This window comes from Bombyx mandarina, chromosome 25 (assembly GCF_030267445.1).
Source record: "Bombyx mandarina strain Sakado chromosome 25, ASM3026744v2".
Classification (NCBI taxonomy): domain Eukaryota; kingdom Metazoa; phylum Arthropoda; class Insecta; order Lepidoptera; family Bombycidae; genus Bombyx; species Bombyx mandarina.
Genome location: NC_143231.1, coordinates 9,038,772 through 9,065,644, shown reverse-complemented (window position 1 = coordinate 9,065,644; position 26,873 = coordinate 9,038,772). Strand labels below are relative to the sequence as shown.

At 34.5% G+C, this 26,873-nt stretch overlaps 3 protein-coding genes across 10 annotated transcripts in view; all 3 read right to left on the bottom strand.

Annotated features, from left to right (window-relative positions):
• Window positions 1–11,391, bottom strand: part of KrT95D (phosphofurin acidic cluster sorting protein KrT95D) — a 112,280-nt gene extending 100,889 nt beyond the window's left edge. For 3 of the 4 annotated variants that reach the window (XM_089738498.1, XM_089738500.1, XM_089738499.1), the window contains exon 1: window positions 11,068–11,391. In XM_089738498.1, coding sequence (XP_089594624.1) covers window positions 11,068–11,177 — 110 coding nt within the window. In that variant the 5' untranslated portion in view covers window positions 11,178–11,391. The remainder of the gene's footprint in view (window positions 1–11,067) is intronic. The other variant, XM_089738501.1, reaches the window with a different exon arrangement.
• Window positions 11,392–12,809: 1,418 nt separating this feature from the next.
• On the bottom strand, window positions 12,810–18,205 carry GSTz1 (glutathione S-transferase zeta 1). Of its 4 annotated transcripts, none has more exons than XM_028184961.2 (5): window positions 17,869–18,205; window positions 17,390–17,570; window positions 16,269–16,387; window positions 15,435–15,646; window positions 12,810–13,384 (listed from the first exon to the last, which is right to left on the bottom strand). In XM_028184961.2, exons 1-5 carry the CDS (start codon window positions 17,893–17,895, stop codon window positions 13,258–13,260), a joined length of 666 nt encoding a protein of 221 aa, XP_028040762.2. In that variant the 5' UTR covers window positions 17,896–18,205; the 3' UTR covers window positions 12,810–13,257. The 4 variants fall into 4 exon arrangements, with proteins under 4 accessions (XP_028040762.2, XP_028040763.2, XP_028040765.1 ...); XM_028184962.2 differs by having other exon boundaries at window positions 17,390–17,567; XM_028184964.2 differs by having other exon boundaries at window positions 18,098–18,205.
• Window positions 18,206–20,185: 1,980 nt separating this feature from the next.
• Window positions 20,186–26,739, bottom strand: LOC114250887 (CXXC-type zinc finger protein 1). Of its 2 annotated transcripts, none has more exons than XM_028184959.2 (10): window positions 26,448–26,739; window positions 26,239–26,360; window positions 25,291–25,454; window positions 24,907–25,033; window positions 24,326–24,430; window positions 23,427–23,613; window positions 23,009–23,206; window positions 21,940–22,146; window positions 21,301–21,548; window positions 20,186–20,360 (listed from the first exon to the last, which is right to left on the bottom strand). In XM_028184959.2, the coding sequence occupies exons 1-10, from the start codon at window positions 26,472–26,474 to the stop codon at window positions 20,255–20,257; spliced, it is 1,491 nt and encodes a 496-aa protein (XP_028040760.2). In that variant the 5' UTR covers window positions 26,475–26,739; the 3' UTR covers window positions 20,186–20,254. The 2 variants fall into 2 exon arrangements, with proteins under 2 accessions (XP_028040760.2, XP_028040761.2); XM_028184960.2 differs by having other exon boundaries at window positions 23,427–23,610.
• Window positions 26,740–26,873: the final 134 nt, after the last annotated feature.

Sequence of the window (26,873 nt, the reverse complement as noted above, 5' to 3'; positions counted from 1 at the left end):
CTCGATAGCGTAAAAGTTAGCTCATATTTGTATGGAATGGGATCGTTTGCCTACGTTTGCCGTTAGGGGCGCTGTTCCAACTGCATACAAAATTGGGTTAACTTTTACGCTATCGAGAAAGTTAAAAAACTCGCACTAAGCACACAGATCGTTACTATTGATTTAATGTTACTAGAATTCTTCTACACATATTATACACCATTTTTGGTTGTAATTATATGAGTCGTCTATTATCAAAGGTGGCAATCTGTGCATTTGGAAAAAAAAAATTATTGATATGTCAATACAGATTGATTTGAATATAATCGTCTCCTTCAAAGAATACGGTTCAAAACCTGCATTAAATAAAGGTTAATAGTTAACCTGTTATTTATCTAAGATGTCGTTCAGAAGAGTTTTGTGATTGCCAATGGAATACAAAGTCTATAATTCGTTTTTCTGATTTACCAATAATTGTCCAAAAGTCACATTGCCGGTTTTGATAATAGTCGACTCATATATTGGTTAGCGATGGTCAAATCTAGTGTTTGTTATTGATTATTATTTAAAAGCATAATTGGATAATACCCAAACAGAGTAGAAATGTTGGGATTGGCATCCAGATTGGAGTCGTGGTGTGGTAAGATTTACACCTAAATAAACAAAATCTATAAAACTTCTTGAAAGATTTATGAAAACTATGATTCTTGATCTTAGAACGTGGAGACTTTCCTAGTACCCTTCCTAGAGTTGGTCTTTCAGCGAATTTTCCTGGGGATATAGCGAACCTGCTCGTCTTATCTGGGTAGGATCTCTATGCATTACACGTACACGACGCTTCAAATGGAATATAAACTAGTAAACAATTGCGATATAGTGAGTAATTATCTTAGTACAAATAATAAAAGGTTTTTCATGAGCTTGTAACAACGTTAAACTTATTTACACTTCTGATCACTTCTATTTGATGAGACTATATTTAAGATGACTTCTATTAGATGAAAATAAGTTCCCAACGTGTTTTTTTTTTATTGCCGATTTATTCAACTCGATTTTCGAGAAAAAGGCAAATTATCTCCTTTCCACAACATTTTTAAATGCTTATATCAGAAATTTGTAACCCGGGCCCTTTCAATTATTTACTGGATGTACGAATCGTAATCGATTTTATTACGAACTTTTTTTTTTTATTGCCCTTGTAGGCAGACGAGCATACGGCCCACCTGATGGTAAGTGGTTACCGTCGCCCATGGACTTCAACAATGCCAGGAGCAGAGCCTAGCCGCTGCCTACCGTTAAGTACTCTCCACAAGCCTCGTTTGAAGAAGGATATGTCATAGCGCTCGGGAAACACTGTGGAAGGGAGTTCATTACAAAGCCGGATGGTACGTGGCAAAAAAAAAATTCTGGAAGCGCACTGTGGATGAACGCAGTGGCTCCAGGTAGTATGGACGAACTCTACTCCGGTGGCGGGCGGTGCGATGGTAAAAACGAGATGGTGGTATTATCTCAAACAATTCCTCAGAGCACTCCCCATGGAACATACGGTACAAAATACAGAGCGAACCGAAGTCCCTCCGAAGACCCAGAGGCTCCAAACGATCCGTGAGAATTATCGACAATCCGAACGGCCTCTTCTTTTATTCTAAATTCAGGAAACATTAAATCAGGATCTAAACAAAACCGTGGTTCGACCGTCCGCATTTGTTGTTCTAAAGCCGTTAACGGTACCGAAATATGAGGCCGCAGTGAAATTGCTGTTTCGATACAATGAACTAAATCTACGTGTAAAGTAGGTAATTACCTTTTATTATCATTGTAACTATAAACTGCTACTAGAGTTCTATTTGATACTATAACATTTTTTAAGGGATAAAATGAGAACGAATTTTTATTGCTCGAACATTCTGATTCATTTGTTTTGTGTTTTTATTGCGAATGATATAACGTTTTCTTAGAAATATTCCTTTCATTGCGATGCCATGTAGCCAGACTTGTTTTCCTTACTGTATAACATTCATGGGTGACTAATACTTTTCAGCTACTCGATGACCAATACTTTGTACATCTCTAGTGAAACTTCAGGTTCAATAATACTTTTGAAAGTCTGATTTCATCGAATAATGTCTAGTTTTCTTGCTTAAGCAATTTCGGCAACGATATTTCTTGTTACAGATAATTTAGTGTTCGAAGGTCACGAAAGGCACGGTTGGACTCCTGATATTGCCAATGTCCACGAGCGACGGTGAATTATTTAGCAAGTACGCGACAAGTCATCTACTACCGCTAACAAAAAAAGAAGCACAGTAATACCTACTAAATAAGGCGCGATAAATGAATGAAATTTGAACAGATATCTATCTATCTATCTATATAAAAATGAATTGCTGTTCGTTAGTCTCGCTAAAACTCGAGAACGGCTGGACCGATTTGGCAAATTTTGGTCTTGAATTACCTATTTGTGGAAGTCCAGAGAAGGTTTAAAGGGTAGATAAATATAAAATGATAATAACGATATGAAAATGCTCGGAATTAAATAAAAATAACAATTTTGTTTTTCCTTTGATGTGTCCCCCGTCGGACGGATTCCTTTTGTTTGTTTTAAGTTTATTTTATACAAAAGTTTAGGTCTTTTATTTATCGATTCAGGCACTACAAAGTCTACCGGGTCAGCTAGTTTATAATATTTTCAGAGCATCGAATCATAGAAACAATTCTGGAAACGTTTGCATCAAACGATAATATTTTATGACATGCTAAAGCAAAACAATGCGGTGCGATAGGTTTTACAATGTTCTCCGTAACATCGAACATCTGCCACGCATCTGGAGAACGTCAGCGGCGTGCTAACAACTTAGTAGTACATCACAGAGTTGTTCTCATAGTATCGAATGATACTACAACGCGAATGATTGACGTTTCGCGGCCTCTCGTATCACTGAAAACGGATTCCCTTGACACCAATACGAATTAGCCGGGAAATGAATATAGCATTTATCTATTAGCTTAATTATTGGATTTATTGAAGATTAATAAATATCGTATCGATAAACTGAATCATATTAGAAGTCGTCGTGGCCTAAAGGATAAGACGTCCGGTGCATTCGTATGCAGCGATGCACCGGTGTTCGAATCCCGCAGGCGGGTATAGTAATCGGCAAACTTCTTGAGCAAATGACCTTGACTGCGCAGAACCGAATTTTAGATCACTTTGGTGGTGAGGGTGAGGCGCAACGGCAGGGGAAATCGTATCGAGCGCGTTATTGGTAGATCAGTCGAGCCTTGCGTCCCGCACCGCGCCCTCATTCCGCTTGCTCCCAAAAGTACGCTTGCGTACAGTGGAAAGTCTATCGTTATTAATCGTTAAGTTATTTGTTATAATTGTTTGTGGACTTTGTTGCCATTGCTATTTGTTGAGTGTTTGTTGATTTTTTATAAAACATACACTATGCCGTGACAAACTGGTGTAGTACTTAAAAGAAAGGGTAGAAAAATTGTGTACGATGTATATTGCTTCATTATAAAACAGGGGAAGAATGATATGGAAAAATTAAAACAGACTTCGGAAGCAACAAAAACATCAGTGAGTACTGTTAGGTGCATTATTAACGAAGCTAAAGGCTCTGGCTTGCTCGCCGTGTTTCGGACTCCGGGTAAGAAAAGATCAGGGAAGAAGAAAGTTACCGGAATGGATAGTTTCGTTCAATCTGTAATAAAAAGATGTAATCATAATAACTACATAACAAGCAGCGAAACTCCGTACCGTAGAAAGGCTTCGAAAAATTTAAGAAGATATAAATTTTAATGGCTCGGAATGAAGCTTACGACGAATTATGAAAGAGCTAGGCTTCAGATGGAAGAAAAGAACAGAAAATAATCGGAAGCTGGTAAATGAAAAAAGTAACATTCGATTACTACGAATCGAATATCTTCAAAAAATAATTAATTACAGACAAAAAAGAAAACCGAATCGACCGAGTTGTAAACTACGCCGATGAGCCCTATGTCGACTCATCACGATGATAGCGACTCGGGTGATGAAAACAGTGATGATGATGATGGTCAAGATAATGATAACGAAAAAAAAATTACAAATACCAGCTTCGCTTCAACTGAACCAAGACCTGGCAACAGCTCTAGTTTTGACTTAATAGAAGGAATATCTATTTTACCCCAAGATTAAATTATTACAATTATTAACCTATATGTTTTGTTGATGTTCTAATAAATATATAAATAAATACATATGTTGATTTTAATAATTTAATAGCATTATGACGCAGAGTAAGTAATGTTTTTGCACGTGAGTGTACCATGCGCAAACTTACCCCCACTACGTCAACAAATGCTCAAGAAGTTTGCCGGTTATTATACCAATTTTTCTATTGAAATACGTACTCAACAAATGTTCACGATTGACTTCCACGGTGAAGGAATAACATCGTGTAATAAAATTCAAACCCGCAAAATTATAATTTGTGTAAACACTGGTGGTAGGACCTCTTGGGAGTCCGCACGGGTAGGTACCACCGCCCTGCCTATTTCTGCCGTGAAGCAGTAATGCGTTTCGGTCTGAAGGGTAGGGCAGCCGTTGTAACTATACTGAGATCTTAGAACTTATACCTCAAGGTGGGTGGCGCATTTACGTTGTAGATGTCTATGGGCTCCAGTAACCACTTAACACCAGGTGGGCTGTGAGCTCGTCTATCAATCTAAGCAATAAAAAATTAAAAAAATATCCTTACACGAACAATCATTACTGTACCTCTAGTAACTCCAAATTAATCAATCCTAGTATTTCCTTTTTCGATTATTTCGTTTTCCTAAAATACGAAAATATGTATACTGATTACAACAGTACGTCTACTTATCGCCATAGAAGACGACGGATGACGAACGAACGAAGAATTTAGAGCAACTGTTGACCGATACGCTGTCAAATCTTTCTGGACCCGTCGCTAGGTTATATTCAGTTATTATTGGACGTTCCAACGTATTCAAGTTTAAACGTTAATCTCTAGGGTAATAATCATATTTTTCATCAACAAATATTTGGCATTCAGAACATCTTGACGATAGATTATTATTGTACATTTCATTTTTTCAATTCGCGTAAACGATCCTATTTTAAATTGTGTGAGCCTATGAATCTGTTTACGTATACACTAGTATTCTCTGCGAAAGTCTAATCTGGCAATTCTTTATACACATGAGATTTCGAACACATGTTTTATGGTAAGTTATGGGCGGCGGTGGCATTCTCTTTATGATTTATAGTAGTGGTCGTCACACTTTTCTGGTCAAGGGCCACATAGGACAATGTGAGGTATCACTGCGGGCCACACATTTTTGAACTGTTTAATTGACTGCCAGTCAATTGACATATTTAATATCAAGTGTCAAGAGGCGATTGTCCCATAGATAAATCAATTATATTAGGAATAGGCGTGAAAACATATCTGTAATGAAAAAGATAGTAAATATATTATATCAGTATTTTTTATTTCTACTAAAATTGTTTGCTCTGCCGCGGGCCGCAGGAATATCATCCACGGGCCGCAGTTTGACGACCACAGATTTATAGGGTCCTCGGTAAGCACTTCAAACTCGTGGGAGACGCAACATCCTCATTTTGTTTTTTACTAGATTAAACTATTGTCTGAGCACAAAAAGGAGGTCGAAATTGTTAATCTTTCCCGAGTCATATCGCTGGCAGACATTATAACGGAATTAAGCTTTTAGTGCATTTGATCACGAATATCGATCCTCTTTTTGGTGCTAACGGCTGTATAGTCTAATATGGCCCAGTTATTACAAAAAGCAACGTGCTTACCACGAGTGATGATGACCTTGTCTACGAAGCGAGTTGCGTTAACTTTTGTAGTTGCGCTGTTTATTGGCTCAAGCCATTAGTTCTGCTTAATGTCGCATTTTAATTACGTATTATTTTTCTCCCGATTCATCCGAACATTGAACATTAGTGGGTATACTTTTATGGACGTAATCTTTGTATTTTGATTTGTAGGTTTAAAATTTAATTAGAATCCATTTAGGATTTATGAAGAATCTTACGAGTATTCCCATTTTATTTTTTTGTTTTGAGCATACAATAACATTTTGATTTATAGGTTTAAAATTTAATTAGAATCCATTTAGGATTTATGAAGAATCTTACGAGTATTCCCATTTTACTTTTTTGTTTTGGGAATACAATAACAGCAACGTATTGTGAAACAGCGTAAGGTTTGTACAGCCTTCGTACTCATTTCTATCGCGAAACAGTCCCCATTATCAGTATGATGGGTTGCATAGTTGATATGCAATACAATTCAGACTTAGAGGCCATGTTTCTTGATTGGAATTGACATCTGTGGAGATCGGCAACCACAATAATACCAGGTGAGCAGTGAAGTCGTCTGAGGATTCGAAAGATAAATAATAATAACAGTTAACAATGACGACAATCCGAGACGCACGTATTGTCTCGCATCATTTCAATTTACGGAAACACAACTGGCCTTGTGCTTACTCTTTTAAGGCATTCACGTTACACATAGTATTTTTGTCTTATTTCGTTAGCATTAGGTATGCCTCTTGAGTTTTTTCGTGATCCAGTTCTTTTCGCAGATAGTTTTGCATGTATGTGCTTTTCTTGAATATTCTTTTCTTGTGTATTCTTATTATAATTTATTAATTTATTGACCTTAACGACAGGCAGCCAATCCAATGGTACAAATGGCTGTGCCCAGCTTGAAATGTGAAGTCGTAGTATCAGCTATCCGACACGTCAAACTGCACAGCGTAATTTATTCGCAGTTTAAATAGGCAAGATGTTGATATCACGGGTGGAGCGACCGCTTCGATGAATAATTGATTTTTGAATTATCAGACAAATAGAATAAATAGTTACAAATATAATTATAAAAATTAAAGTAAAAAAAATAACATTTCAATAATTACAGTTCTGTTTTCGGTTTAATTATATATTTTTTATGAATAACTTTTATCTGACAAATAAGGTATCAAATGAATCCAAGCTAACTCACGTATTAATCGTAATTCAAAAACAATGGCAGGAAAAATAGCATCGCACGTTTAAGACCCACTATATAGTAAATTGTATGTTTGTTTGTTATCGCAACAAATCTTAAGAATTCGTTCGTCATGAAAGTTAACAACACGACGAGATGCATAGAGTACCATACATTAAATAATGAGCAGCTCTATCGCATAGATCGATCTCTAACGGGCAATCTACACGTAATTCTTTAATGTTTTGGTGGTATTTCGGTCGCCAAGCAGTATTGAGTTAAGGTTTTCAATATAGGCTAAGCCGGGTTGCTCTCAAGTCTCAATATCGCCACGCATCTTCTACTACCGCATTCTTGTCTAAAGACGCTCTCTATTGTGGACCGCGGGCACGACTGCCGATTGCAAGTCATTAAAAAACTTATCTTCTCAGTTTAAAGTGATAAGACATAGAGTGGCAGAGTTTACAAGCAATCTACTTAATTTACAATTATTTCGATGCAGCAGATTATGACCTACACGTGGTAGTTAGCATGGTTCGTAGTTTGGTGTGGCAAGTTTACTCGCATTTGCATAATTTGTGTTCGGTATCGTTCTGAGTCATACAACGCCGACATTCGACCTATATATGCGAATACTCTCGGTTCGCTTGTTTTATTATGGTAATGTTATTAAATGCTAAGTTGATCCATGGAAAATGTAATTTAGGATTACTTTTAAAATTGATATTTTTTGGAAATTATGTATTTAAAAATTCAGTTCACTGGAAATTACGTAAAAAATGTAATAATGCTTTTATGATTTTGACAGTCTATTTGGCTAAGATTGTCTTAAGCAAGAAGAAAGGTAGTTGTACTTTTGTTAGTACTTAGGTATTTTATTGTTATAAATTTCGAGTTAATACTCCACCAAAAGCTCTATTAAGTAAGTTTTTAGAGAATGGAATATTATTGATGAAGATAAGCTGTTATAAGCTTTCAGAGCAGTCCAACAACGACCACCACATTGCGACGGCAGCATCATATGCTCCAACTTTGAAGACTAGGAAACAAGTTATTCAAAATTCAATGACTGTCACCATCTCAAAGAGGACAAACAAAAGCTCGTCCTCCAAAAATACTAAAAATAAAATGAAATCAAATCTTTATTAAAAAAAACCGAACGTTGAAATTTTCATCTATAAAAATGAGGGTAAAAAGAAGGTACAAAAAAATATTTTCTCAGTTCGAATACAAACAAAATTTCGTAGGGCATGATAAATTTAGGAACTTTTGAATATTAAATGAATGCTTTTAGTCGAGGCGTGTGAAATACTGGCCAGGGTGGTTACAAATCGAGTTTAATGCCGTCAATTTACGTTTCAAAGTATATTAAAGGCAGTCTTTGTGGTAACAAAAGAATAGACTAGAAAATATTTTAGAGAAGCCGAAATAAACAAAGAACAAACTACATGTCTCAGTATTTTCTTCGGGTTCGGCGAGTTTTAGATAAATAATTAAAACTACTTTTACGATTTAATCTCGTGTTTATTATTTTCGACATTTTGAAAATCTTTGTTTCTACTTGTGGCAAACGTAGGGGCGCAGTACCAACTGTATACAAATTTGAGTGAACTTTTACGCGATTGAAAAGTAAAAAACTCGCACTAAGCACAATGGTGGGTTAATGTTTCAATGTTTTATAAACTTCACATAGCAGCAAAATTTTTGATTACCGCAAACTTATATTTACCTCTCAATTCCTTTTTTTTCCTACCTATGCTGATTGATAGCCTTGAGAGATCTGAGAGATTGCTATAATATCAGCATTACCCTAATGTGTAAGTGAGCTCTCGGGGCTCAAACCGGAGGTGTTGCTAGCACTGGCCCTAGCAAGAGCAGTGTTTCGCAGAGTCTACCACGCGAACGCCACCCACTGAGAAGATCCGGCGCCCTAACAGAGCCCTTCGTCGCAAGCGACTGGTTCGGCGAGGATGGTGACCGGTACCTCTCAAGTAAGTAAGTAACTCATATATACTGCGGTTATGTGCATGTGAATTATTTTTTTATATTTATACCAATAGTTTACACTGAATACTTCAAATATCTCATTCTCAGGGGGAGCAGGTGATTTAACCTGAATATGGTTTTTCAGCACAAAGATTAAATGCAACCTTATCTTGCAAATGTTTTTTCCGTGATTTAATATTTTTTTATTTATATCTTATATGGGTGGACAAGCTCACAGCCCACCTGGTGTTAAGTGGTTACTGGAGCCCATAGACATCTACAACGTAAATGCGCCACCCATCTTGAGATATAAATACTAAGGTCTCATTCAGTATACAACGGCTACCCCACCCTTCAAACTGAAACGCATTACTGCTTCACAGCAGAAATAGGCGGGGTGGTGGTGCTTACCCGTGCGGACTCAAAAGGTCCTACCACCAGTAATATTTTTTTGCCGGATTATACTATAACAATTATAACTAGATACCAATGCATTTTTTTATTATTTGATACTCCTGTCTCAATTATAAAAGTTATCTCAAGTAAAATTGTAATCTGTTGGAAACTATTGTGTGAGCAAATCCATAATTTATCCACTATGTAAAAATATTTTGTATTATGCATAACATAAATCACAGAGGTAAACTCGAGGCAAAACATTATCAATACATGGCAATTATGAATCAACATCCCGAAAGCAGAACACCCACATGCTGTTCTGAATCATTCTATATTACAAAAGTCAACAACAGCCAATAAATATATTCTATTTTAAAATGTTGATCTAATATCCATTAAGGCTGTCAGAGTTAATTATTTTGTTACACAAAAGAATATTTTCAGAACACTGTGATAACTCTGTACTATAATTTTTTTATTAGCTTGTACATGGTATAAGTGCTAAGAGAAATATAATCGTAAGCCTAATTACAAGTAAGCAGAAATGGATGTAATTTTATCATAACTTAATTGTAAATATAGTGAACAATGACATTTAGTGATATCCAAATAATTTGTTAATAACAATTAGTAAACTAAAAACTAAGATAAGTGTAATTACAAAATAAGATTGCTTCGAACAAACATCAAATCAGAGCAGGAAAAATACATAAAAGATTATAGTGCTAACAGGGGTATAAGAGATCTTGAAAAAACTAAATTTAAATAAATTAATAAAAAATTTATCAAAATTTTTAAGCAGTATGTGAATAACATTCTGTAGTTTACTCAGATAGGCTGACTGGCAAATAATAAAATACCTGTAGATAATAACAAAATAAGGTGAAAATAAAATTGGATTTTGTTTGATGAACTGGACAGTTTATTTTACTTTTACTTATTGGACTGTTTAGTGTATTTAATAGAATTACAAAAAAAAATATTATTGGAGTTTGGGGATCCAATTGGTTTTCAAATTTTAATTACTACTTGTCACAGTATGAATTTATATTTTCAAATTATGTACTTCTGGTGACAAGCAGCACTGATGATTTTATTAATTTTTATTAAAATATATTTAATACCTAATTTTATAATGTAAACTAATGCCTTAAATTATTTCATATTCTAATTTTATTGCAATCTCACACTGACCTTATAGTTCAATTTTATCTATGAAATGTAGTAATTTATCACTATTTTGCTACTGAATTAAATGTAATCTAAAAGCTAGCTTCAACAGATTCAACTACTCATCACTATTTAAATAAATAATAGCCATATTAGGCAAGATTTTCAAATGTGCTTAATACAGAATACTAATAATATTTACAATAATGTAAATCACAGCTCGGTAGCAATATTTTTTCTTCCTACTTTATTGTTATGGAGTATATTTTTAATAAAACCGTTTTGTTAAGCCTTTATTTTTTTCGGTAAATATATATTTATTGTGCTTCAGTTTCCGACCAATGTCCGATAAGCCGGCATACGGCGTCTACTAATACCCAAGGCAAAATATAAACATTACATTTGCATGCAAAACATTATTATTTTTAGCCGACACTTCGAATTTATACAGAAAAAGTGACATAAAACTATTCAGGAACTAAGTTTTTAAATTTATCTTTACCTTGGAATGCAATTGGAAGGGGTTCTGTCTACTTCCCAGGCTGCAAAAAGTTTCATGGGAACAGGTTTCGATGCGTTAGTCATCTTCTCTGATTTATTTTTCTCGGTCATTGTAATAGCACTGCACACGTTTTCACAGCACAACACAACCGCAGGTCAGAATGGACATACTTATATATTAACAAAAAATAGCATCAAATTCATTCTTATTTGAATAGTGTAATGCCGATGCAAAGAACAACAATACTCGTAAATTTCATAACACATCCGACTGCTGCTGCCGATACGAAACGGTCCAACGAAAACGTTCGATAAGCTTGACAGTTCAATGTGGGTGTTACCTGTTTTTATATTTAAGAATTCAATAAAACTAATGGCTTTTTTTATTTAATATTTTAGAACACAAATATGCTATCAGTGAACAAACAATAAATAAATAAAATTACTTTGTAATTGTGGATTAAAATTCAAATTAACAGTTGATTCAACAGTTATTTAATCTCAATTATTGAACTCTTGGTAATTAAGTCGAACCATCTCATTCTGTATTTTCAAAATAAAAAGCTAAATTGAGCAGGCCAAGTTTTCAAGTATTTTTATTCTTATTTTATCTAGAACAAATGGATTTTTCTTTAAATAGCAACATTGCGTACTTCTCACGTCAAGCAATGAATGCATCCATTAAGCCGCGTTCACTCTTTGAAGCCAAATTTTAATTCAATATTGAAGTATGTACTGCCTAAACCGGAAAATCATTTCAAAACGGTTTCTCATGCTATTACTCTCTGAATATATTAACTGTTGTTCATTGACAAACCTAGTTACCATTTTTGTACATTAAGCAGTTATTGCAGTTAGAATAATAAAATAATTATTATTAGAGAACACAATGAAATTTAAGCGATTATCACTACTTTTCTCAAATATTGTTGATTTATATGTATTTTAAATAATATAAACACTTCTTACATTTGACCTCAAATTACGTCAGACACATATTAATATGTGCATTTGGATTCTGTTCATTGACCGGTAATTTTAAAAGAAAACCACTCTCTTCACCATTATCTTCAAATGATTTTTTTGAATTATTCAATGTAATTTTAAATGTATAGACAGTGACCATAGACTTCATGATATAAATGCCGCCACCCGCCTTGAGACACGAGGTTAGCCTTGATTGTGTTTTATGTTTAACGGCTGTGTTACCCATTATGCCGAATTCCATTATTGGGACATGGCAGAAATAGTTAGGACGGTTATATCTATCTACCTACGTGGGTTTATAAACTATGTCCTATGGCCTCTAAGAGGGCCCTAGTAATAATGCAAATTTATATATTTGGTAGGTTTTATTTTGTTACACGATGTAATTATTTTAAAGTCGAAGTCGTTTGCGAAAACTTGTTCTTGTATGATAAGTCTTTGTCTTGTATGTTATATTTTCATGTCACAATAGCAATAACACTGAGCGATTAAGGCATTTTCAGTTTTCAGCCTCCTAATTAACTTATAGCAAAAATAAACGACGAAAATATGAAAATTATGTTGTGTAAATAGTTTATTATATGGGACAATTATAACATTCCATATTAATATATTTAAAACCACGCATTTTTACTTCGATTCTAGGCTTCTATACTTATTTTTCCTATATTATTTGTGTTCTTCCTCGAATTGTTAATATTCCAGGATTTTATGCTCTCGGATTTTTTTCTAGTGTTATGGAAAATAAAACAACTATTGTTCAAAACTTAAAAATAAAAGTTTTTATTATTTTATAAAGAACATAACATAATATGAAACAAAAAATTTCGCTTAAACCTAGGACTTCTAAAAGCGAAGTTCATTAGATTGGAATGTAATAAGCGTAAAAATTCAATTTAACACTTAAGAAGTCGATTTCAAATGTATGTATTAAATGTAAATATTAATATAAAAATTTTAAATTTTAGACTAGCATGTTTTCCATTTTCTTCATAATGAAAAGAAGAAATTCGAATGTGTATATTTTTAATAAAGTTCATACTGTTGATTAATGTAAAGTGAAGCTGCTAAACTAAGCCTAAGTGTATTCAATATAGGTTTAGAGAAAAACAAGGGTTAATTAAATTTATGTAAATCAGGCAGTTCCTGATCAAAAATGAAATATTAAATTTGGCAAAAACATTAGGTATGTTATGGGCAAAGTTCATTTAGCAACTTCTGGGGGACAATCTGGCTGAGAAGATGGATGAGCCGCACGGAATGCGGGATGATTCTCCAGTTCACGGTCTATGCGGAGGATGATTGGGAACGGACGTAGATCAACATGAAATCTGTAATAGAATAAGAAAGTATTTATTTTTTGTGTGTTTTTAAAATCTATACCTATATTATAAAGCTGAAGAGTTTGTTTGTTAAACGCGCTAATTTCAGGAACTACTGGTCCGATTTGAAAAATTCTTTCAGTGTTAGATAGCCCATTTACCGAGGAAGGCTATAGGCTATATAACATCACGCTAATTGGTCATGCAAGCGGAGCACCAATAAAGAATGTTTCAAAATCGGGGTTATTTTTACCTTTTGAGAGCTTCCGCTTCGTTAAAGTTTCGCTAAAATAATGTATGACAGAATTGTTCCCCTTTAAGTGATCTAAAAAAGACCGCGACAGCATGTCTATATGTTAAGGTTGGCTCACTATAACGTTTTTTATGCTAACCAAAGTTTTTCTAAAATAAAACATTATTTGTGAACTATTCCACGCGGACGAAGTCGCGGGCAAAAGCTAGTGCTATATAATTTTTATCAACCTATGGAAGTCCACTACTGAACATAGACCTGCTCCAAATTTTGCGATAACGATCGTTCTTAAGCTGCCTACGTCCAACGGATTCTCACGACCTTCGATAGTACGTCGGTCCACCTTTCGAAAGGCTTACTCGCGCTATGCCGTCAGATATGGCATAGTCTGCATTAGAGAACTTTTTGACCGCGGGGGCCATTTGTTGTACCAGCATTGTGCCCTGCCCACTGCAACCTCGTAATTCTTCAGTCTATTTTTCTACTTTTTCGATCTCGCTTTTTTTTTCTACCTAAGCTGATAGCCTTGAGAGGCTATTTCAGCGTAACCTTAACTAGTAGGTGAGCTCACGGGGCTCAAACTGGAGTGATGTTAACATTGACCCTAGCAAGAGCGGTGCTTCGCAGAATCTACCACCGGATTGGAAACGCGACCCACTGAGAAGATCCGGCGAGAAACTCAGTGGGCTGTCTCTATGGGTTAATTCGCTCGTGGAGCCTTTCGTCGGAAGCGACGGATTCGACGAGGACGGTGACCGGTGCTTGTGGTACCTAAAAACATCGTGAATGGATCAGGAGGATCCGTAATGACGTGTGGATCTCGCTGGGAAACAACAGCCATATCTATCTTTAATTTTCTTACAGTGACTTGAGCATTTGGATGAGGCCTATTGTGAGCGTAAACGTTTCAATGCCATAGGTCATCACGCACTGGTTTTGTATTTTTTTGTCTTAAGACACTGCGGTATTTTGACTGAATAGATTCTGCATAGCTCTCCGAACGTTGCTCATCAGATTTTACTTTACGCGCTAATGACTCGAAATTCTCAACCCAAAAACTCGAATTTTCAAATGTACGTAATTTCGGGAAGGGATCAGTATTTGTGAGCTTGCCTCGGTCATCATTACTGATCTATCCTACAAGCGTCATGGAAGGGAATGATTTCCTATGATAATAAAATTTTGATGTCACGTTTGACAAGTGGCGGCATTGAAGCTACGATGTTTATGAGCTCAAATTTCGAGGGCAGTAGTATTCAAATGTCGATAATACGCTGTTCGTGACCATCAAAAGCGTAAAGTATTCGAAGCGACTGTGATTAAGGAAACGCCATAAACCTAAGAGATAGATAGATAGTTTATGAGCTCCAATTACCAGGCGCTGTGAGCTGTATGTATCTATGCCAGTAAAATCACTAATACATTTTGATTCATTGGATATTCTCGCATTAAAAATGCTTCAGACAACACTTCATGGATTGGAACCTCTGGTATCACTAGTGGATTTTATTGGTCTGGTCTGGTCATATTCTAGAAAATGTCGTAACATTTGTGCTGTGAGTTAAATTACTATAATTAATAGCAGCCCTTGGAACCGATTGACAAATGCGAGCTAAATAATCTAAACCAGAAACAAGATTAAACCAGAAACTAGAAATAAGATGATTCTTGCTTGAAATATGCAATATGCTGGACGGTGTGATTATCTCTTCATTTAATGTGGAAAAATTTAATTAGGATGACAAATGGCGAGCTAGGAATACTGCCTGACATTTTCTGTTTAAAAAAAAAGAAAAAAAACCTCACCTTCTAGCATTGAACACTTGTGGAACTAAGCAGCAATCGGCAAGGGTAATCTCATCACCAACACAATATTTTCCGGCAGTGGTCGATAGCAACTTTTCTATAGCTCTGAAGCCCCTTGTGATCCAGTGTTGGGACCATTCCTTCTTTTTCTCCTCACCAACATAAATTAGCACAATCAGATTCTGCAATGGCTGTATTCCTGAGGCTATCATCTGTAATAAGATAACTTTTTTTTTATATTTTAAACAATATATAACTAGTAATTCCATTATTTAAAAAGTTATACAGTTGTATAAATAATCATATTTGAAATATTTTTAGTATTGTAACAAAACAAGTGTTTAGTTTTCATATAACTCAGAGTGTGCTAGTGTTTTGAGTTCTGTTTGGTCCTGGTAAACATCTTTTACTTAACCAGGGCATAAAATTTAGACAATTAATGAAGACAATATAGTCTTTTTGTTAAACTTATTCATTATTTACTATAAGTAAAAATGTATGGTATAACCAAGAATTGAATAATTTATGAATTATTTAGCTAACCTGAGACATTTATATTATGAAAATAAAAGATTTTTTTTTTATTGCTTAGATGGGTGGACAAGCTCACAGCCACCTGGTGTTAAGTGGTTACTGGAGTCCATAGACATCTACAACGTAAATGCGCCACCTACCTTAAGATATAAGTTCTAAGGTCTCAAGAATAGTTACAACGGCTGCTCCACCCTTCAAACCGAAACGCATTACTGCTTCATGGCAGAAATAGGCAGGGTGGTGGTACCTACCCGTGCGGACTCACAAGAGCTCCTACCACCAGTTTAAATATGTACTTACTTCACAAATTTCACGAACTTTTGCCCTCTTAAAGCAATCTTGCGGCATAAGAGGTCTCTGTGGTCTTGTCTCCTCTAAATAATGCATGATGTTTAATGATTCAATTAGAGTGTGCCCATCTGTCAATCATAACACAAAGCAAAATGACACTAAAATTTTATAATATGTATTGATTGTTTTGGTTTACTTAAAATGTTTAATATTTTAAAATTAATATTTTTTATTATTTTTATTGCGTAGTTGGGTAAAAGAGCTTTCAGCCCACCTGGTGTTAAGTGGTTACTGAAGCACATCTACAACGTAAATGCACCACCCACATTAAGATATAAGTTCTAAGGTCTCAAGTATAGTTACAACTGCTGCCCCACCCATCAAACCGAAACGCATAATTGCTTCACGGCAGAAATAGGCAGAATGGTGGTACCTACCTGTGCGGGCTCACAAGAGGTCCTACCACCAGTAATTAAGCAAATTATAATTTTGTGGGTTTGATTTTTATTACACGATATTATTCCTTTACCGTGCAAGTCAATCGTGAACATTTGCTGTGTACGTATTTCATTAGAAAAAATTATAACCACCTGGGATTTAAACACCGGTGCATTGCTCAACACAAATGCACTGGACGTCTTATCTTTTAGGCCAAGATGACTTCAAATTACTTAAATTTGTTAAGGTTCAGCTGTGACAATCAATATAATGTATGAAATACATCAATTTGTGATGACTACACTTGCACCTTAGTTTCTTAATGATACTAAGCAAAAAATTATATTGTTATTATAATATTGTGTTCGTATAATAAAATTTGATAAAATCAAATGAATGTTAGTTAATAAGAGGAAGTCATAAATTTTTATTTTTATCCTTTACATAATATCATGCTTGTCAACATTTTAGAAACTTGTTTAATACTATGCATAATAATGAAGATTCTACCAAAATTTTAGACCAATTTTGGAATGTTCCAATTTACACTTGCATTTAAAATTAAAAATGATTTCATAAATTTTAGTTCACAGTATAGGTTCTGATAAGGATTTAATTGAATTCAAAGATAATCTATTTATTGGAAAATATTATTAAACTTATTAATTTAGTAAAATATTTATACTACAGACCAATGCATAAAGATGGTACTTGCTCCATAGGATTGACTTCTCTATACTCATTGCAGTGTTGTTCTCCGCCTCCCTTAATCAGGCTGACAGCCTTTATGTCATATGGTATTTCTTTAAGATTGAGTGCTATGCGAACTCGCCAGGAGCATGAGCTGCGCCAGTATGAGTATAATACTGGCTGCTTAAAAAGTAATAAAACAAATTGGAACTTTTGTTATATATTTAAATGAATAGTTTGGAAAGTCCTATTAAAACATCAGATAACAATAGATAGTCTATAGAATACAATAGTTATGTTTATTGTAATACTTGTGAAAAAAAAACATGTTGGTACACCTTTCATTTCAATATATTAATTTAATTTTAGGACTATTTATCACATAACACATAACAACAGGTTGTATTTAACAAATCTTTTCTAACATGAAAGTTCAGTAAATAAGTGAAGTGTTATGTGTTAATTAAATGTTTTTTTTTACCTTGCTTTCAACAATAGGATCACTCATTTTATATCAGACAGTTCGAGAAGATAAGATAGACTGGTAGTACTTAGCCGAGAACACGATAGTCGCTATATTTAAACTGGTGATTCCAGTTTTCCGTGTTTATTTGAATGTCAAGATAGTCCAGTATGTAAATATAATCATAAATTAATGTTGTTATTTATTTTTTATTTATACGCTCCGTATGAACTCCTATAAGACTTACCTTGCCCATGGCAGAGGAAGAAACGGAACCATTATATTTGTTATAGTACGTAATTTTGACGGTTTTGTTTGTCCTTTTAGACAAGAAATGCTAAGTTTGAATATTTATAAAATATGAGATTAAAAACAAACGCTAAGAAGCTCCAAAGACTTTTTTGTAGCAACAATCATAGATTATAACCGGATCAGGCAACGCACTTTAAAGTTTAATCTATGCAGTATACGGTACCACTAGGCTTGTTCTTGCTCGGACACTGAACGGAGCGATCCGTACTAGGACAATTTGTCAGATGTCCTAATTCAGTCTTTTAGTACATTTAGTACAGTTTAGTACACTGAAGGAATAAGAATCATATTTTTATTTTCCTTCATACTTCGCAGGCTTAGAACTGTCATTCTATTCAATATTTTAGTACATTTAGTACAGTTTAGTACACTGAACGAATAGTGAATTATATTTTGATTTTCCTTCACAGTTCATACTTTGCAGGTTTAGGACTGTCATTCTAATCAATACCCGTTTATTTTTTTCATTAAGTTATTTAGACATTAAAATATCTGTGATATTTTTTTCTTAATGCATTATATAAGATATCGAAATTTTATAGATATTTGTCGGGTTATTTTAGAATCAGAATGGCGTATTTAAAAATCAAAATAATTACAATCATTTAATTTTCAGATAGATCATGCTTTTTTTATTTTTATTTTTTATATTTATATTAAGTTTTGTAATATGATAGTTTTTAAGACTTATTTTTTTTAAATCTAATAATCGTTTCTGTTCTATAAATAGTTTTTTTTTTTTTTAAATGTTTGTTTGTACTAAAATATTACGTAGGTAGTGTACTAGATTAATGTTTAACATTTTAGTTCATTTCATTCCGGTGTCAAATTTACTGATGAAAATATACTCTAAACTAATGTAAATAAAGTTAATTATGATTTAATTTTACTAGCTTGGAAATCGAGTCCTAAAAACATATTTGAAAAAAAATTGTTAAAAAATAAAGACAATTTCGCAAAATGTTTATACAAAATTAAAAATTAAAATAATCAGTAAATATATAAACATAAAGTTCAAAATTGCTTGATGAATCAGAATTATCAGAGATCAAATTTGGCAAATGAATATTATCATGCGTCTCACTCTTTCATGCACCGATACCATACCATATCGTTGCCGCTCATTCGGTCAAAATCAGTCGCGCTCGCGTTCCGTGTTTCACGTACGACAGAGTACTAAATGAACGATGTCTTAAAAAGGAAAAGGAATAGTTCGTTCCGTTCAGTGTCGGGAATTAATTCCTTTTAGTACATAGTACATGTACTACACAAGCCTAGGTACCACCATGGTAGGTACCTACTACCTAACACGTTTGATGTTTGCAACTGTTTGGGATTGTGGTCCATTGAATCTATAACAATTGTACACAAATTAAAGACCAAATAATAAACTACTCCACTGAATAGTGTGTTTTAGGTGGTATTGGAATTTCTTTCTCTGAGAAGAGTAGCAATACTGGCTAAATTAATAGCTACAGTAGATAGTAAAAACTAATTGTACCCTACCGCAACCGCTTTATGCTGTCCACAATATTGCAAAAACTACAGACTAATACACACCTGTATTACTCTATTCTTTGATACAGGCAGACACCACTACAAAACAGACTTATTTATGATTTTATACAATTATTTTGTAGGTAAACAGGCATAATACAATGTTATTAGCAAACTATCAGGTTGAGCCCATGAGCTCACCTACCGGTCCATGAGTAGTTGGAATAGCCCCTTAGACTATCAACAATTACGTAGGGGGAAAAAAGTTTAAAAATATTATAATGGCAATTTTTTGGTGCTAAATATCTTGCACTTTTATAATTTTTTTTTGACCCAGATGAATGAGTCCACGTCCCAATTGGAGATAAGTGGGTGCTGTTCATGAACCTGAGGTCAAAGGCTCAGTTTTACTGAATGACGTCCGACCATTGAATACGAACTGGAGGGTTTTTCATGGTATAGGGAAGGTAGGCAGAATGGTGGTACCTATGAGGGTCACCATAATAATTATTAAAAACCAAAAACATTTAAGCAATGATTTTATTTACATCTTAATTTACAATTTCTATCAACTGCGTCCCTCCCCCGGAGACTGTCAGGATCCTTCTTTGTGTAGCCCGTTTTCGTTAACCTTATTTGTGATTCGCTCCATGACTTCGTGGTTGTAAGTAGAATGTAGCATTAGACCGAGTACGCCCGCTCTACAAAAAGAAACAGTAGTTTTTTTTTAAATCTGATACAGAACACAAGTCCAGCTCGGCGAATTACCTCACGGCCAAAAGCCTCATGACGTGAATGCTCAGTGAATAGCTTGAGTAAAGTAACATTTAGAATTTAAGATTAACACGCACAAGACAAGTTAAACGCAAGACATGTCTAATGTGCTTGATTTTCACTTTAATAGGTAAAGGAGCCAATTTTTTATAGTTTAGATAGATGTACCAGCTCACGGCTCACCAAAAGGTAAATGGGCCATAGACATCAACAACGTAAATACCGCCATCAACCTTCAGACATGAATTCGAAGTCTCAATTTTACAATACAATGGCTGCCTACTACTACAAGCAATACTATAGAGGTTTTTAGCGCTTGAGACATGCATTGAAGGAAAGTTTATTCTTGAGCCGGATGGTACATAGCAAAAACTGAAACAGTTCTTTTTTTTTCCTATCTAAGCTGATGGTCTAGAGAGACCCTAACAGCGTAACCGTAACTAGTAGGTGAGCTCAGGGGCTCAAACCTGACGACGATGCTAACACGAACGGTAGCAAGTGCTTCGCAGAATCTATCACCGGATCGGAAGCGCGACCCACTGAGAAGATCTGGCGAGAAACTCAGTGGGCTGTGTCTGTGGGTTAATTTACTCGTCGAGCCCTTCGTCGCAAGCGATGGGTTCGACGAGAACGATGACCGGTGCTTGAGGTACCTAAAAGCACCGTTAGTGGATCGGGAGAATTCTAAATGACGTGGAAACTATACTGTGCATGATCGTAGCGACTGTTTTACATAAATCAGGTTGACACACCTGTATTTTTAAACAATATAAAAAAATATCTGAGGAACAACAAAACAAATAAAATCTATTGATTTTAAATTAAACAGTAACAAAAAAAAAAGTTTCAGCAACATCGTTGTCATACCTTGAAGCCATAGCCAATCTAATACTACGCTCCTGTTCCACAAGTTCATCGAGTTTCAACCATTGCCGGACCCTCTCCATGTCTATCTCGGCTCGACGCAGCTTCTCCCACTGATAGTGACGCAAGCACGACTTCTTGGGCGCCCGGCAGAACTCGCCCGACGGATCGAACACGTTGCGGACCAGCGGACACCCGCAGACGTCGCTATCGCTCACTTTGGAATCTTTAAAATGTTCTGGACACATCACCTGACGAATTTGTTTATTTTTAATACGATTTTATTAAATAGCTTCAGGCGTATGTGTGTGTTAGTATGTAACGGAATCTTTGAACATGATTTTGACGCCCTACAAAACGTCGGATTAATTCGAAATTTGGCATACTTATAAAGGACCGATATTTAATAAAAATAATTAAATAATTTGAAATTTAACTAAAAAATGAAAAATTAATAATAGTTTAAAAAAACTAAAGAAATACGCTTTTATAGAAAATCCAACTAAAAAATAGAAAATAAATTTTAATAAATTTGAATTAAAAATGGGTAGTGTATGAAAAAAATATTATATTGTAAAAAAGCGTACGCGTACTTATTTTAGTCTCTGTTTACGTCTTGGGTCATTCAACATCGACACTTACCCTCAATCTCTTACAATATGTTGCATTGATAGGATTGTAATAATCGCAGAACATGCTTTGTCCGTCTATGCGCGTCCTGTGCCGACTGCCGAAAGACGCTTGCGCTTCGTATTTTATAAAACATTTCTCCATGTGTTTGACGGCTGTCCTCGAGTGGATCTCGTGGCCGCACGTTATGCAGTACATTGAGGTTTCGTCGTCTGCGTCCTGTTGCGAAAATTATTTTATTAATCAAATTCTTGAAAACAAAAATTAATTTTAATTACCAAAAAGTTACAATGAACATAAATTGCAATTTTTTATTGTTTTTCATAATCAATACATTATCTTAATTGAAAGGATAGTTAAAAGATTTAAAAGGCCAATGTTTTTTTTTTAGGTGTTATAAATAGCAAAATAATTTCAGACTTCACGATATAGAGGCATGGCAAACTTTACAAATTGCAACTTTTTTGGTGCTACAGTATTTGACACATTACGTCACACTGTAAATTATATTGGAAAGAGGTGATTAAAACAGAACCCACAGGTCCTCGCAGGTAAAGACATATTCACATTTTTCAATGTTATGTTGGTCACACTAAGTTATTATTATTAACCAGTATGGTATTAGTTATTATTTATTAAATGACAATTTATTGAACATATTAGTATAAGTGAACAAATCCATTTGAAAAGTATAGATGGAAGATTAAAAAAAAATCTTCTATCTGGAAATGTACTATACAACATAAAGTGTCAGGACGAAGACATTTTTATGTTTCAATGTAAGCTTTCAAAACGCTTAACAGTGTGGAGCACCCTATTGAGACAATGTGAACCGTAAATAATCCTTTTTTTGTTCTAAAATCCATTGAAAAGCCATTAAATTTTATTTATTTATTCAACTTAATGCACATAAGTACAATGGCGGACTTAATGCCTGAGGCATTCTCTACCAGTCAACCAAGGGTGGTGTAGAGAATCCTGTGGTAGGTGCATAACTTCATGTGAAACAACCAAACTACATTATACAATATACAAACACATACACGGTATATAAATTTCTATTCTAAATAAAATTTTGCACCTTATCATCCGTATGAAGAATTGTAGCGTTTTTAGCTTTGGCGAGCAGTGCGTCCAGATCTGTGTGCTGTTTGTCGAGACTCCGCAGCGCGGCCTGCGCTTTAGCGATCCCGCTGCGTACCACTTCTAGTGCCTTGCGGTTCTTCTGTTCGGCAACGCAGCTCGACAACGACCACTCTTGTATTCGTTGTGGGAGCACCTGAATTAGCATTATATTGAATCAATCGACACCAGACATTCTTCACATAACTATGAAATATAGATTTGTCATTTAGAGCTGATTTTGGTGCTGTTCCAATACAAGCGACCGTCTTTAGCTATTAGGCAGTAATCAAACCAGCCAGGAATAGAACATTTTGAAAAAAAAAAGAATTTAAAATTTCTGGCCTGTCTGCGAAATGAAAATAAAAAAAACAAACTTGGTATATCCGGGAAGTGGCGAGCCTTATCCCGCACTGTGAGGAGCAGTACTTCGAGGAGTACCGAGCGGGCAGCGTGCACTGCGGCCCGTAGCACTGACGCGCATGCGCCGTCTGTAGATGCGCCAACGATTCTTCTGGCTCATACGGTTCACGTTCATGATGCTTCTTCTTTATTCTGCTACTGCTGTTGTCAATTTCATTTACAATTTCATACTCCGTCAGTTAAGCCCAATACATTTATTTCTACTTATTGCTCATACATCAGTAGAAACTCTGAATATAGTTCCATTGAAGTATTTATTTATTTTTCTTGCTTGGATGGGTGGACGAGCTCACAGCCCACCTGGTGTTAAGTGGTCACTGGAGCCCATAGACATCTACAAAGTAAATGCGCCACCGACCTTGAGATAAAAGTTTTAAGGTCTCAAGTATAGTTACAAAGGTTGCCCCACCCTTCAAACCGAAACCCATTATTGCTTCCCGGCAGAAATAGGCAAGGCGGTGGTACCTACCCGCGCGGACTCACAAGAGGTCCTACCACCAGTAATTACGCAAATTATAATTTTACGGGTTTGATTTTTATACACAATGTTATTTATTCCTTCACGGTAGAAGTCAATCGTGAACATTTGTTGAGTACGAATTTCATTAGAAAAATTGGTACCCGCCTGAGATTCGAACACCGGTGCATCACTCCACACGAATGCACCGGACGTCTTATCCTTTAGGCCACGAGGACTGTCAGTATGTCAGTAGCATGAGTATTGTTTCAACAGAATATGACGTAAGGTCGTAATATTATGTTTGTATCTTAGCTACAGCAAAGCAGAGCCCTTTTAACAGTTATATGCGGAATCTATAATATTACATTTTTTAAAAAATCTAGCATTGCTTACCTGGGTGGTTTAGAAGATTTTTTACTTTTAACACAAACTCTCAATTTACACCTGAACTTTTTATTAGCACTTCCATATTTGAACATCTCCTCACATGCATCACAACTGCAATGAAAACCATTATAGTGATCATACATTTCAGTACAACAAAAGAACAATGGGAAAATGTTTGGAAACAATCCTGTTATGAAATGAAACAAAAGATTGTATCTGTTTATTGTATATGTGAATTTTCTTGAATTAAATCTAAATATTTACTTTAAATGAACAATGTCTGGATAAAATTCAGTTAACTTAATGTGTAACAAAGGAAATCAAAATTTTTGATCAATATTTATATCTTTGAATATCAATTTGTAAAAGTTAGAAATTTATATTGATTAAAGAACTTTTTCATGTAGAAAAATGAGTAATCACTATATATACATATACTTTGCATTAATTGATTTCTTCAAAATTACTATTTAAAAAATTACAGACAAAGTGAATGTCTGTCTATGATCTATTGATAGCAATAGCAATTTTTTGTAGTGCTGTTGGTAGATACTGCAGTAAAAATCAGATAAATGGGGTATACTCACTGGCCACAATCATAATCTTGTAAGCAACCAGGGCAATCTCCACAACCATCTTTAATTATAGTTCTCTTGGAAGATTTATTTTCTGAATGATCCTTTTCTTTCCGCTGCTTTTTTCGGTCATCTCGACCTACAAAAGAAACACGGTACAATAACAAAAACGTTTTATGTTAACTTTTATTTTTTAATGGCTTTTGGTTTCTAGTTTTATTCAACCAATATGTGAGTCACGGTTCAAATTGATGGAGAGATAAAAATCAATCATACTTCATACATCTATTTTGAGGTAATGCAATGCTAGGATTTAAATTTTATTATGCAGTCCTATCATACAATACTAATAAATGTAGCAGTATAGAACAAACAAGACAAAAAAAATATTTATACCAGAATCAACCTCGTTTTCTCTTTTTTGTGGTCTGAACCTTGTCTTCAAAGTCGGATCTTCCTCTCTACATCGGTCACAGAAGTAATTCTTGATGTACTTTGATTCTCTCTCAGAAATGTTGATACAATCACCATGATACCATTCCTCGCATGCATCACATGCTCTGAAAACAGAAACTTTTTTTACTGTATACCTAAAAGGCTTTAAATAATAGTTAAATATCAGCAGAATATATTTCAACTACTGAGTTACATCAATGTGGCCAATTGAACAACCACTATCTCATCGTCACAGCTTAAGAGATTCACTATGATTTTCACCCATCAAATTTCCTTTATTTACCTTTACTTGCATTTTGTAATACTGTAACTGTGATAAATTTTAGAAGACGATCTTAAATGAATTAGTGTTGTGTCATTTTTTGTTGTGAACTCAACATCAAATCTATATAGTAATAACTTTAAAAAATGTTTTGTTTTCAAATATATTATTTTATTTATTATTTTTATAATGAGGTATGATCCATTTATCATTATTTAATGACCATGTATAATGTAATGATCAAAATTTTTTATAAGTGAATATGATATTAAAAATGTGAGCTTCGATTTCAAATAGTTTAAATTGTACTTATTTTGGGCTATATTTATTATATGTGAATAAAAAATTAGATTTGTCAGAATAAATAAAAAATATTCAAAATATATAAGCAAATAGCGTAAGCTGTTCTATCACTTTTAACAATGTGTTTGATTTATGCTAATCAATGATGTTGATGTCTATCCATTTAATAATAAAAAGATACATGTCGAAATTCATTCAAATACACATCATCTTACCAACTTCTTGCTATTGAAGTTGTATTAACGCAATGGTGAGTGTAGTGTTGTCTAATACACTGCAGCATTTTGCAATGTATAAAATCAAATATATTAGGAAAAACATACATCATAAATCGCGAACTATCCGAAGATCGACAAATGCAGTACGCTTGTCCAGCTTGATTCAGCAATGTTGTAATTTTGGATTGGCGTTCAGGCAAGTCGAACTGCTTAGCAATGTCCGCTTTCTGGAGCAAAAAGATATTATTTACTAGATACATTTGTAATTATTGTAAGTCCCATTTCTATAGGATTTACATTTCACCAACACTTACAGATTGTCTCGACTTTTTGTCACTCATTGTATTCGCTTTATTTCAAAACCGATTCAATGACACTAATAACTGCTAGCACCCAAGGAAGTTTTTATTTTTTATTTAACAAATTTTATTCTTTTTTCAAATAAATAACTTCATTCATTCTTTAGACTCGTAATTTTTTTTCAATTTTCTTTTCATTTCCTCATATTTTTAGAAAGATATTAAAATACAAATACAAAGTTTGGCCACAGTTTTCCAAGCCATATAATTGTCGTTTGACACATGGGATAATCAAAGCAGTGTGACCAGATTTAAATCGAACATTATGCCAGTTGCTCGTATAAATTCTGCTCAAATCTGCTTAGTTTCTATAAATAATTCCAAAATTCTGCTAATAGATAAGGTCATCATTTTTACGAGGATTTAAAAGAACAAAAAAAG